This window comes from Centroberyx gerrardi, chromosome 2 (genome assembly GCF_048128805.1).
Source record: "Centroberyx gerrardi isolate f3 chromosome 2, fCenGer3.hap1.cur.20231027, whole genome shotgun sequence".
NCBI classification, from domain to species: Eukaryota; Metazoa; Chordata; class Actinopteri; order Beryciformes; family Berycidae; genus Centroberyx; species Centroberyx gerrardi.
Window position 1 is genome coordinate 24,341,103 of NC_135998.1, and position 14,232 is coordinate 24,355,334.

Genomic DNA, 14,232 nt, shown 5'->3' on the forward strand with positions numbered 1-14,232 from the left:
ATTAATGTTAACAAACGTAACGTTAGCTAACGCTTGCTAGCTAGCTGTCAAATCAATGTTATGTTTTTATGTTAGGTAGGCTAACACCGGTAGCTGGCTTCGTTAAATTCATTATTTCCGTGGACTTAAAATCATTTTATTTGATGGCCTTGCTGCCCTGGCATTTGGCCTTTGTGCCCTCAAAAAATTGACAACACCAAAGGCCAAGTGGCCTTGCCCCTAAAATGATGAAATTCCAGGCCTGATTGTATCCCTTATTTTCATCTGCGGAGGGAAGGGATTTGAACCCCAACCCCTGATGGATCTAAAACCAACCGCAGGCCCAGGCTGGGTCACCTGGGGGTCAGCCAGGGGGAGAGGGCCAATTAGCAGCTCACAGGAAAGGAGGGGGAAGGTGAAGGGATAGCATAATGTATCTCTGTCCTGAGGCCAGCAACCTCACAATAAGGCAGATACATAAACCTGTCAGAAACCTGTCAGAGATGCTGTGACAGTGTGTCTTTTCAGCATGTAAAGCACTGATTTATCTGATTGCATAGAACTTGAAAAAAATAAAATAAAAAATAAATATTACAGCCTGCATAACAATCAACAACCAAACCAGTGCTTCATATACTCTAAAACACTATCAACTCTATTTGCCTCTCACTTGGACCCACATTCACACACCTTTATTCATGCATTTCACTTGCCGACATTCAACCCTCCAGAGGAAACCGTGCTGACCACATCCTAAGCCACAGGTATGGGTCCCAGTCCCACCTTATTAAGCTGAGGTGTTTACCTACTTAGCATGGCAGTTCCCTCGAGAGACTAACACCTCTGGCACAAGATGCACCCCTGCTAAAAATACCTCCGCTGCTTTTCCCTCGGCAAAGACGCCCTGACCACAACCCCTCACTTCAAAGAGGCAGGTTCTCTGCACATAGACAGCAAGTGTTTGTATGATACTGTCTTGTATATTTAGCCTGTGTGTCTTCTGGCTTCTTTCATGCAATTGGCATAAAAAAGCAATTCGGTAAATACAGTATATCCCTCAAACTCTTTCATAGGCACATAAAAAAATGTCTTCTTCCGTCGCCCTCTCATGTTGCCCTTACATGGCCCTCATCAGTGCATCAGCACACACATCACAGTGCTGTGAATTTTCCCTCTGTGCCGGCTCTCACTAACACACCAGGGCACTCATCCAGGCATGAGTAATTCTGCAATGCTCAAATCAGCCACAGGTTGTCCACAGCACAACAAAGAGACAGCGCAACCAAGGAGAGAACATGATGGATAAGTATTAAAAAAAACTGAACTGGTTGCACTAGAACCTCTGTTTTAATTTTGGGTCACCAAATAACAGAATTCACCTAGAATTCATTCACCTTTTCCTCAATGATGAAAACTGGCATCAAATGTGGTTTTCTTTAAATTTTCAAGATAAAACCTTCATCAAACTATGGGTTCCTCATGTTAAAGCTCTTACACACTATGGCTTTATAGCTTCATAGCATTATAACTCACTGGAACTACACTGATCTTGCTCTCACTATCTGAACATCAGACACTTAGAGGGGTGGGATATAAAGCACCTCCTTTTATTCTCACTTTAGTGCTCCCTGCTACTATGTGTACAGTAGAAAGGCATGTGTGCAGTACAAAGTGGCAAGCAAAGCGCTGTCGCTTTGTTTTGATGGTGTTAAAAGAGAGAGGGTAACTTTGTTTTCAGCCTTTTATGGGTCTGTTTTGCCAGACACGGGTTGGATTCATGAGGTGGCAGCATTGTAAAGGATAATGAACTCATAAAAGTACACTGTACAGCATAAGTGAGAGATATTTTAAACTCTGTGATAAAAGTTTACATTACGACAGACTGTTCTGGAGAGTATGATGTGGTTTTGAAAATATCCTCCCCTCCCCATTTCACTCCTCTTTCTTGTTCTACCTTCTTTTTTTCTCTCTTTCCCTGAACAGTAGCTTGAATGCCAGATTCATAATCCTGCTTTTGGCCCGGTGCCAGGACTGTCGCAGATCCCAATCCCCTAACCCATCCATCCACCCTCAATTTCCACCCCTTTCAGAAACACACATACACACACACACACACACATACATACAAACTAATGTAACGCCATTCAGTGACTCCAGACTGGACCATTTCATTTGACAGAAGGAGGGGTGCTGGACCAGTGAATTAGGACTTTTTCATAGGGGGGGATTAACATTCTTCCCTCTTTCGCTGCCCCCGATCCTCCTCCTCCAGCCCGTCTTGAAGTGAGGCCTGATTCTGCAGGCACATGCTTGACCTGGCGCTGAGGACAAGGAGTAATTAGCAGCCATAGAGAGGACCCTGCTTCTTGGAAGCCAGCACAGCCAAAAACAAGAAGGCCCAATGAGAGACTTCCCCCTCCTAGAGTGCATCTCAGACAGGGAGGGTGTAAGTTAGAGTCTTTTGGATTTCACCTGATTCTGTTATCCAACTTTGAGCGATGCCAGCTGTGACGTGTGTGGTGGATTTTGAGCCTCACTGTGAAATGAGCGGGTCAGACTTAAGGCCCTGGCTTTCCTGACTCTAAGTCTAAAAGGTCAGGACATAAGTACCACAAAAGCCCAAAGCATCTTGTCTCAAAAAGTGCCTGAAGCATATCATGTCCAAACCTATCAACCATGCATTCGCTCAATCTCTTTGATCAAAGATGGCAGCATCCGCTCACTCTCCCACCCTCAAAACATAAGACACAACTCAATCAGCATTGACCATAACTTGTTGCTTCTGCTTTTCATGTGATCAGAGCTGGCAATTATACTGCAGGCAGGCATTACGCTTGCTAGATTAAACGCATTACATACACTGCATGGACATCCTGTGAGGGAACACACACTAATGCAGACATGCATGTGCACCAACACACACATGCACGCACACATATGCACGCACGCATGCATGCACACACACACACACATGAACTCATGTCAGCACAAACTCAGATGGATGTCAGCAAGATGGCAAGCAATCACACACACCTCCTCACCTCAGCTTAATTAAACCTACTGCCTACCACACCGCAGTCAGCCTGATTTCTTGGCACTCGGTGCACCTCTACACCTAAGCTTTCCTGGAAAGTGCGCACACACACACACACACACACACGCACGCACACACCCACGCACACACACACACACAAAACTGCAAAGACATAAAGATCACACCTAGAGTGGCACACATGCAAAAGTGGCATGTGTCGTTTCTGTTTCTGTTAGAGTAAGCGGCTGAAAAACACAAACATCTCCAGATAGACGCTGACCCAGTGACCCGGACTGGGGGACGCACGTGAGATGGCAGCGGCAGCGAGGACGGGGCAGAGGAAGAAAGGAGAGGCTTTTTGTTTACGTGGCCGATGCCCTCGTTTCCCCCGATCGTGACTCCCAGACCATTCTGATGCCCATCATGAGTTGAGGGACAGCGGCCAGAAGGAGATTCCACGGGAATAACTCCATGCCACTAATTGCCAAATAACAGGAAACGCCAAACAAGATAAAAAACACAAGAAATGGACAAAGACAAGCAGCCAGACGAATAGACATGCCCAGACACAGTAAAAGACAGATTCACACAGAATATTATGCTTACGTGTGCACGCATATGCACACACACACACACACACACAGAGAGAGGCAAAAGATCCAGAGAACAGGGCTTTTCTGACCAGAGTTCCTGCTTTAGCTGGACTCTTATTGCTTTAACAGGGGGAATACCAGATGGTTTACTTCACTGTCTCCACGCTGAAGCTCGGAGCAGCGAAGATAAATCACTGTCTGCTATCCGCCGCAGACTAAGATGGAAAAACTGACTCAAGCTTCCAGGGCGCACTTTCAAATGCTCCGTTTACAGCAGGACAGTAGAGGAATGGCACTCTCGAGGCACACAGATGTGATCACCGTCCTCTCTCCCTTTGTAGGTCTCTCTTGTGTATTCCGCTCCTCACTCATTCGCTTTTCATCACCTCTTCCGCTCTTTAATTTTGCTTGTGTTTATTCTACCCTCACTGAAGCTTTTTCTTCCTCTGCATCAGCCTCTCTGTCTCGTCGGATCTCCATTAACAACTATGTTTTCCTGTGTTTTTTCTCATGTTTTTTGCTTTTTTAGCTTCCTAATTCCCCCTCTCTCTGTCCCAGCAGATATGGTTTTGAGGGCCGGCTGTTGGCACCGCAGCACTCGCATTACAGAACCATTTCCCGTCCTCCAGCCTGACAGAGAGATGACCATTACGCCAATGCCAATACACACTGAGACTGAATAATGATCAGGTAACTAAAGCTATTAAATAAGAAAACCTGTACTATAATTAAACTTTCAACTTTGTTAAGGACATTCCAACATTTACAAACGGTCAAACTTAAGCATCTCAACAGTCTTGCATTTTAGGAAATGATGGAAATCATGTTTTCTTACAAAGGCACAGTAAAAACCAAACTAATGCCTCCATTTTTTGACGGAACATCTCATTTCCATGTCATCATCAGTGAACTCAATGACCCAAAACAAAAAACATCTGCAAAGAAATGTTGTGACTGGCCCACTTAATCAATATGTTGGCACCAATATCACCAGCAGCAAGTATGAACTAAAATCGAGCTCTACAAAAATATGATTAACAAGGCTCTTTTTTCTGGTTCTGAGGGAATTATATTGCCCTACTGAAATCAAGTCATGTTGTTGACATTATTACTGTATATTGAAAGTGTTATGAGACAAAATGTAAGTCATACATCAAAAGGAGCATTTCAAGATGCATAGACTGTCATGTCTAAAAGAGAATGAGAGAATAGGAGAGAGAGAGAGAGAGAGAGAGAGAGAGAGAGAGAGCGCGCAGATGAAAAAGGTAATGAGAGAGTTAAAAAGAGGTGTGGAAAGAAAATGATGGAGGGAATGTGAACACTTAGACTATCAATCATTGTTCTTGTGATAGTAATAATAAATTTCAGTGTAGCTGCAGCCAGGGGAAAGGAAAGTTTGCCATAATCATATTCAACTCATGCAGTGCCAACTGATCTGCATGTCTTGCAGTGACAGCCAAGCCAACCATCACTTCATCTCTTACTGACACCTTAATGCCATTCTTCAGCAATTGCAGCCTTGCGGGTGAATGGAAACTGTGAGAGAATGTACTTATTACCATGACTCATCAAAATCAACCATGGACTTCACGTCAGAGTGTAAGTCTTAAGTAAGTGAAATGTATTTGTAAAATGAATTTTTTTGTGATCAAACACTAGCTTGGTCCCTGATTGTCACATAACATAATTAATTAAGCTTAATTACAAAATACTGCTGAATAAGCACATGCTGGCTGTGTGTCTCACTTTTATGCAGCCTTTCCATTACAACTCTTACGCACTTTATCACCTAATAAAGTAAAAATAGAATAGTTCTGACTGCAGTGAAGTTTCTGGAGAAACCAGAAATCTCTCTATTTCCCCTACTAGGAAAAAAAATGCTTACACTCAGTATTCTATTGCCCAGGCTGTGGCGAGGCTAGGACTGGGGAAGGGGGACTGGGGTTGGAAAGGATGAGTCATACATTGCTTTCCATGCTCAATGATTATAATACCCCATTACAGAGAAAAGTACTGTTTCCCAGCTGAAGTGAATACTCCGCCTCCGAGGCTGGACCAGAGCTACTTTCACCTTGCCATAGACCACATGCTGTAACAAAGCATACTGTTAAAAAAATCAAAGACAAGAGTGAGAGTTATGGCATGAGATACCGCATCAGTGGCCAAATCCATCTTTAAAAAATGTTGTGTTGAAAGTTCAGACATCACTGCCTCCATTTTGTTCCCTTTTGTCTGTCAGTGAGCGGAGAAGTGAACACCTCATCTCTCCCGCCTGCAACTTGGAATTTAAATGATCTGATCCATCTTTGTCCGTGTCTTTTTCAACAGCAGACACTAGCCATGGCCAAGCAACAATCTCCTGTTCAATACCTTTGGAGAAAACCCACTGTAACTGGCTTCAAATCAGGCACACTGTGTCATGAGCATGGAGCACAGGGAGAAGTTAAAATCGGGCGTATTATTTGACCCTTAATGTGTCTGGAAAGGAATAGACATCTTACTGTCTAGAACATGGCAAAAAAAAAGTGCTATGTGTGTCACACAAAGGATCTCCTTAACTCTGACACCGGGTCAAAGGCTTGCCCTGCATATTTTTTTTATCACCCATCTTGTTATCAGGCATTAGAGCTGATTTACAGAGTCCTTTCCACAATGCCTGCATTTACAGGCTGAAGTGGCACATGCAGTTGCAGGGTCACTGCCTCTCTCCACAGTCCAGCTAGCTCAGATTCCTTCCTCGGCACCATGGCGATAGCCACACACACAAGAAACCGCTTTTTCACACCACTTATCTGATTGGGTTGAACAAAACCTTAGGATTCCCACTTTAAGGTGAGTAAGAAATAACCTACTGAAAAAACTGCAGCTTAAGCTACATGTCTGGCTTCCTCAGTACAGACTAGCAATGATTAATGATGGGAGCAAGTGATAGCCATCTTTCTTCATTTCAACAGCCTCATTATTGCGTTGTTGCTTGATTATAAGGCAAAGGCATATTTGGTGTCTGCCTCTCACCAAGAGCTAGCCAAGTCAGTTTGGGAGGTTAAGATTATTCCCAGACCTTGGAACAAAAACATTTGTGGCCAGTGAACAAAAGGCTGCAACAGTTATATCCTCGTCCTTTCATTCCATCACATACACAGGTGTGGCAGTAACTTTATGAAAAATGCCTTAGTTATATAGGGCCTGAATATAGGACTAAAGGACTGTTGGTGTCCTGTAAATCCAGGGATTTATACAACATTCTACACTATACAGATTCCATCATTCCTATGGGATTTAATGGCTTCCTAAAGAACTTTTTGACTTGTGACAGAATGCAAAATGTTGCGTTGATCTATATAACTGTCCTTTGAAGAGGAGTTGTTCAGATATAAAGGGATTGTAAATGAAAAACAGCTGCGGACCAGCTGTATTCGACCTTTAACCCTGTCATAAAGTTGGCCTGCTTAAACAAAAAGAACCTTTTAATGACCCTGGATGAGTATGTGCAAACCTGCCTGAAATGCAAGGCACTGCTATAATCTTGACAAAACCCACCTATGGGGGTGCAGATGTTTTTTGACCAGAAATATTCTTTAAAACTAGCATAGAATGGTGTATTTTTCTTTTGAAAAATGCAACAGTATTTTTTTTCTGTTCCACCAGGAATGGGATGAAAACATCTGGAACACATTTTTTCTGCCTTTTTTGGAGAGCTAAGCAGACAGCACAATGGAACTTATCGGATCCAGATGTGAATGAGCACAGTGAAACAGCAAGGCCTTTTCTTATTATCCCCTTTTAAAGAACATGAGGATAAAAACAAATACCAATTCCTAAAATATAGCATAAATCTCGATTCATTAATCAAATTTCCTGATTCCTTACCATATCCGTTGGTCCATACAGCACGGTAGTTTTTTTACCATGAGTGGCTTTGGCCCAAATCCATCCTTGTTTTCATTTGCACAAGGTATTCAAAGAATGTTATTTCAGTATTTTTGATGAATAAAGTAGTTTGACAAGTAGGTTCTAGTCCTAGGGGAATGTCTCTTATTGACGTAGACAATCCAAAAACCTTTTACTTAATTAATGATAACAAACCACAGTGAAAAAAGCCAAAACAAAATTTTAAAGCTTTGTGAAAAAGGCTCCATTGATTACGGAACTAAGTACAAAACACTACTCAGTAGAAACACAAAGGAAACCTTTTGGAGAAGAACCCAGAGTTGGTCCACACCAGGCATGTTGGTCATATAACAGCCTAGACAACAAACTAAGACCTCACACTAGGAGGTCCTGGAATTATATTGCTTTTAAATGAGTGTTGTTCAGTCAAGACATCTGAAATCCTGGTCCTGAAGTCAGTTGCTGGAAACTAGAAAGACAAAGTGACCTTCATTACCTACGTTGTTGTTTTCACTTCTAATTCTTCATCCTCACTTTCACTTAGGCTAAAGTTGTCAATGGGATTGTCAAGAAACATTGGTACAGAGTTCCAATGTGAAACTTTGCAGAGATTTTATTCATAAAAAGCAACACATGCAGTCTTGTCCGAAAACATATTCCCATGCTGCACTTCGTTTTTCTTTCTCTGACCTCCACAAGTCAGAGGAGTTTGCGAACCCAGGAGCACTGGAGGTTCAACGACTTTGATTCCACAACAAGAATTCCTTTCTTCAGGCAATGAAACTGTAAACCTGACAGCAGTGGCAATCTGAAAGTCATGACCTTCACCCTTTGAACTCTGACCCCTCCTCCCATTCTTGACATCTCTGCCTTATTGGCTTTCTGTTATTACCACCTTTCACCTTGGTTTAAAGCAAGGTATCCTCATTAATCCGAAGGGAAGGCAACCTACCCTGAATAACAGGAGCTTGACTTATATTCAGCATGCTGATCCTGTCTGACCTCAAGTTGCTGTTCACTTGAAACATCTAATGTGCAAACAACTGAACTTCTTCATTGTACAATCCTACACATCCATTTTGAGAAAAAGCTGTCTCAATATTTCAAAACATACAGCTGATCCCATCTTCAAATATGTTAGTATTACTCTTAAGATAGACAGTAGCTTAAATGCTTTTCCATGAGTTGAACTTCGATGTCACCATTTTCACATGCTTGCCTTTGTGAGGCTCAGTAGAGCAAAAACCTTGTGCAATTGAAAATGTTTGTCTTGCTCTGAGGATTTTGTAAACTCTTTGTGGAGACTGTTTAGATGGCAGGAAACTAAGACGCCGGAATTTACCACAAACATTTCTGCATAATAGGCGTGTAATTATCATTAAATGATTAAAGACAATAGACAAACAGCTACTTATGTTTCTGCTTTTCCATCATCTAGAAGAAGGCAAGAAACACAACGCAATGACTGAACAAGCCGAGCTCATGAACATCAATATAAGGGTGATTACAGCTAAAGGCAAAGATGTGACATCAATTCTATAAACTGTACAGTGAAAATATTGCACTTTGAATTTGTATCTGTAGTCATTATCATAAATGCCTAAACTCTCTTCTTAATTGTTTTCATTTGCATGTAATCACTATGTAAAACCCATACAATTTAAGAGAATCTACTTTCTTTATAAACCTTTTATTCAATATAAAATGTTAAGTGAATAGGTTCTGAATATAGCATGTAATTTAAATAGTAAGTATACTTGTTACCTATATGGTGTTGGATCAATAGTACAATATGGTCCATAACATGTAGAATAATATTTTAATCTTTTTGTTCATGGTATATTTTTAGATCAGTTAAGTAACTGCTTAAATAAATTAGTTGCTAAATATAACAACTTCTTCATATGGCCACAAAACACACCTGTAAAGCAATTTATACTGTGACCTGTATTTTTATGAGAGCCCACTAGGTAGAGACTGGTTCCTTTGGCCCAGATTAACTCTGCAAGCCTTGAGATGAACGTACATCGAGGCTCTCTCAGCCCTGCGGCTAACAGGTCATCTGGTTTGGGTCAAGATGCATCCTTTACTGCTGACAAACTGCCTAATTATGTCTAATTACCACATAATCGTATAGTTTGTCTGCCCTGACGGGGTAGAGCTTTCACATGCAAAGCGTCAACTCAGCATTACTGGAAATATTAAACGTTTTGAATTTGAAACTCTAAAAAAAGGATTATGTCTCATTATTTAATTGTTGACTGCTTTATTGAGAAAAGAATGAATGAAAGTAAATATGCTTTTAAAATCTGAAATTTGAAAGTTAAAAAAAAAAGATAGTTGGCATAAACAAAAGCTGCGCTATGTACAGTAGTAACCATGTTGCTAACAGTCAAGTCATAAAGTATTCTCATGCTGCATTTGTCAAGTGTCAAGTTTCAGGAAGTGCAGCAGGACCCTAGTGGATCACTTACAAGACCCTTGGTTGCTTTCTGTCGGTTTTTAAGAGCCAATTAAATCCAGCCAGCAGCATCCGAGTGCATTCAATCCCATGTTCTCTAAAGTCTCACTAAAACTCCAGTCCAACTCCTCTATCATCTGAAATGACCCGGACCTGGATCCAACACTTATACAGTGGCCTAAGCTGGGTTCAATTAATAACCAGTGGTTATACAACATGAAAATACACAAGCTGCAATGGGAAATTACTTTAACAGTATAGCCCATGCTAGCATTTAAAACCTCTTTGAAATTACATCTAATCTTTGGTAGCCTATAACATCTCATCTGTCTCATTAAACATAAATCGGTGGATTTAGGTTTGAACTGAGCATCTGGCTCAGTCAGACACCTTAGCGATCACATTCTCATTCAGACCTACAATCCAGCTCAATTCAGAGACCTTCTAACTGACCATGAAGGTTTGGAGACAGAGCAGGCCATCTGTTTACCTCCAAGGGCTGTGACACAGCAAACAGCAGACCACCTACCATGCACGGCAGTCTCAAGGTGCTAATAATACATGTAGGCCAGACCCGAGCCCCACTGCCCCGGCACTGTGTCTGTCCACGACCTCTAAACTTCCAAGGGACACAACAGCCCCATGCAAAAGTGTCTCATGATAATGAAAAATGATGAAGAATATGGAGGAGAAATCATATATCAAACATCTTGGATATCAGTTTTAGTTGATATTATCAAGTTAAAATGGCAAATTCACATTTGAGAAATGTTAAATTGTCACTGAGAAGCGTGTGAAGCTTTGTTTAATGCAATCGGTAAAACACTGTGGGTATTTCAACCTTTACATAGAGCTTTGGGAATTGTGTGTCCTGATGTCTGTCTCCCTTAGGCGGCTCCACCCTACCACTTCAGACGAGCTAGGGCCACGCCCTCTTATGAACATTATGCTCATCCTCATAAATGTAAAAAAAAAAAAAAAAACTCTTTGAACTTTCCTGAACTTTTCCAGAGCAAAGACTAAGTTACGTTGCAACACATGGAGAGATGTGCAAAAGACCTAGTCCACATCTGAAAGATTAAGTCTTGCAGTCTTTTCATATGTGATATCTTTTGCGAATAAAATCTAAGGTTGTAAATAGCCTATGCAGCCTGGCATGGCACTGAATTAGCGAGAAAAAAAAATCAATAAATGATGTTATATGCTATAAATGTAGGGACATTAATTAGCGTGATATGCTATCAATTAAATGTGGTCATCCCAGTACTGATCCATATGATAATCAGATAATTAGCCACTACAAGACTTTTAGATGATGTGTTTAGGCCTGCATCTAGATGCCAAATGGCTCATACTGTTTATGCTCAACACATGGGCATTATAGAAGTTGCCACAAGTTTGATTAAACAGACGTTTGGGAGCTTAAGTAGCCTGCAATTACAGTGCAAACCAATTTCACCAAAACCAGATAATATCATGTCGACAGAATAAGTCGCCAATGCCAAAATGTCAGACTTCGATTGCATCTCCAAAGAAAACGCTGTGACTCAGAGAGCGACATAGATCCAGTCTTTTTGACATTTTGACAAGTCCCATAGTGTCGGACTGACCATATTGTTCATGAAACTATTCACGGCATTTAAGGCACCAGTGAAGGCACCGAGATGAGTTTAGGAGGAGTGGCGGACATCAACTCTATTCCACAGGGAAACTTTTCCAGTGTGATCCAAACGCGCCCAGCTGCGACAAACCGCGTCCAGAAAGTGATCCTCTGAACTGCATCTTACCTGAACTTGCTTGCGATGTGACGAAAAGCAAAATCACCGCTATAGTGATTTGGGCGTCCCTTATCCTCCGTTTTACTTTCCATCTTATATGGGTATCCATGACCGCCAGAGACGTCCACGGCAAGTGGATTAACTTTTCAACTGAGAGCAACTAATTAGACTTGCAGCAACTTCTGATCAGGGCAGAACTTAAAGCAAAAAGTCCAAGAGAAAGAGAAAAGGGGGGGGGGGATGTATCGTTATTTCTCAAGCAGCCATAAGTTTTTTTTAGTGTGGGTTCCTCCAGCTAGTTGACGGTGGGACACCCTCTCTCCCGCACTCGTCTTCTCCACTCTTCTGCTCGTCTGAACTATCCTGCACCGCCGAGCCTCCGATCAGAAGTGTTGCCCCCTCTTTCCCTCGTCACGTAGAGCCCCTACAAGTCCAACGGGGCAAGGAAAAAAATCTCTCCCCCCCCCCTGGCTGTCACTCACTCTGCGGACAGGGGAGATAGGCAAATCAGAGGAGTCCATATAAAAGAGCCAGCCCTGTTATTGGGCCGGGGGAGGGAGGACAAAGTTGAGGGAAAGTTTCACGCCTACATTCACTGCGCTCCTAAATCTGTTGCTCCCTTCCATACAACATCTATTCTAATCTATCTGTTTCTATAGGAGAGTGCCGGAGCGGGAAAAGCAAACCACTTATAAAACACATAATGAACTAAGTCATGCAACTTCATTTGCATGACTTTGTTGTATAATTTGTGTAATATTTTAGTTCTTTAGGAGGACATCAAATGTACAGTACATCACAGTATAAATGCATTGTAGATTATATATTTGGTCACAAAAGGCTAAGGTGTTGCTGTATTTAATAATAGAATAAGTCCTGTATTAAAAGCCAAGCACACACTGGCACCCTTGACAACTGGAGCACAGCTTTTATCGTGAAAGGAAATTAAGAAAGCAATAACTATCAACATCAAACACTAAACAACAACCAGTTGGTTCTGTTGCCCAGTTCTATTACTGGCCGCCATTGTTGAGCCGATAATCATTCTTCAAACAACCATTTAAACATGAAACATGTAGGCTGTGATTAAGTCAAATGTGAGGTGGCATTAACAATGTAACCTAAATATATAAATATATATATTTGTTTGTTTTGCTTTAATAGTCACAATGGTGAATGGAACAGCATATATGTGACTCTATCATGGAAACGAATTGCTCGGCCTACATCCTTTAAACACACAAGTGTAACTTCCTGATTTGTTTCTGGCCACAGTGGCTTCAGACGCCTCCGTCTTGCTGTTGCTGTTGCAGTGCCAAGAACGGCCAAAAATGCAGCTGCCCTTTGTAAGCTGTCATATGTGTGAGCCAGTGGGGGGCAGTCTTCCATTAACTGCCCAGTAAAAGTTGGTTTGTAAACACAGTAAACAGACAGCACAGTGGACAGGGATCTCAATGGTGGCCACACCTGACACTGTGTCACATTCTGCAATGCGTGGGGGATGTGAGTTTGAAAGTGGACGCTCAGAGGTCACACCGAAGTTGGTACAGAGGTACTAAAGCCAGACAATGTCAAATACCTCAGATGTGCAAGTGCTGGATTATTTTGCACAACTGACAAGAGTTATCAAGGAAATCAACTTTAGCCTACTACTTCTTTCCTGATTAGTAAGAAATTGTCTTGAATACAGTTAAAGCACCATGGAGAATAAAGATTGCCCCACTCACCAGCAAGAATTTGAGACTGACTTCATGGCTGGCATCTGGATCAAAGACTTGTCTTGCATCACTATCCAAGTATCAAAAAGGCCTTTATACAGGCCTCTAACACCCAGACAGACAGGGCCGAGTGAGGGGCTTCCTCCACTGACAGACAGGAGCATTCAGACAGGAACAAGACTATACACCTGAAATCCTCTTTTAGCCAACTGTCATCAATGTACACACACTAAACATTTGTATGAACATATGCATGAACCCACACACACATGCACGGACACACACACACACACACACACACACACACACACATGCATACCCCATGGCACTGGGTAAAGACACGTGTCCAAGCTGAATAAGATGAACATCAACCATTTTCTTTTTAGCCTTCATCTCCCCGTTAGAGTCTTACCTCAAGTCATCCGTGTCCCCACATGCATACACTTTTGCATATGCATACACAACAGTTTGTTGCATGCATACACAAACTGCAAAGCATCTCACATAGTATGTAAGATAAAATAAGATAAGATAAGATATACTTTTATTGTCCCCTTAGGGAAATTTGTCTTGGACTCCATGCTGTACAGACACAGTACAAACGCAACATAGCATCGCAACAAAACAAAACAAAACAAAACAAAAAACACAAGCGACCAAATGTTCGATTCAGTGGTATCAAATTAAAAACTTTTTCTTATCAAGGAGAAGATATTCACAGCAAGAAGGCACTGGCCTTTCAAAACTGCCTGACCACTTAACCATTATAGGCAAATTA

General features: G+C 41.7%; 1 protein-coding gene across 2 annotated transcripts in view; it reads right to left on the reverse strand.

Annotated features, from left to right (window-relative positions):
• col5a1 (procollagen, type V, alpha 1) overlaps positions 1-12,108 on the reverse strand; it is a 76,387-nt gene extending 64,279 nt beyond the window's left edge. For both annotated transcript variants that reach the window (XM_071924047.2, XM_071924046.2), the window contains exon 1: positions 11,746-12,108. In XM_071924047.2, the coding sequence (XP_071780148.2) occupies positions 11,746-11,845 (100 nt within the window). In that variant the 5' untranslated portion in view covers positions 11,846-12,108. The remainder of the gene's footprint in view (positions 1-11,745) is intronic.
• Between the last annotated feature and the right edge of the window lie 2,124 nt (positions 12,109-14,232).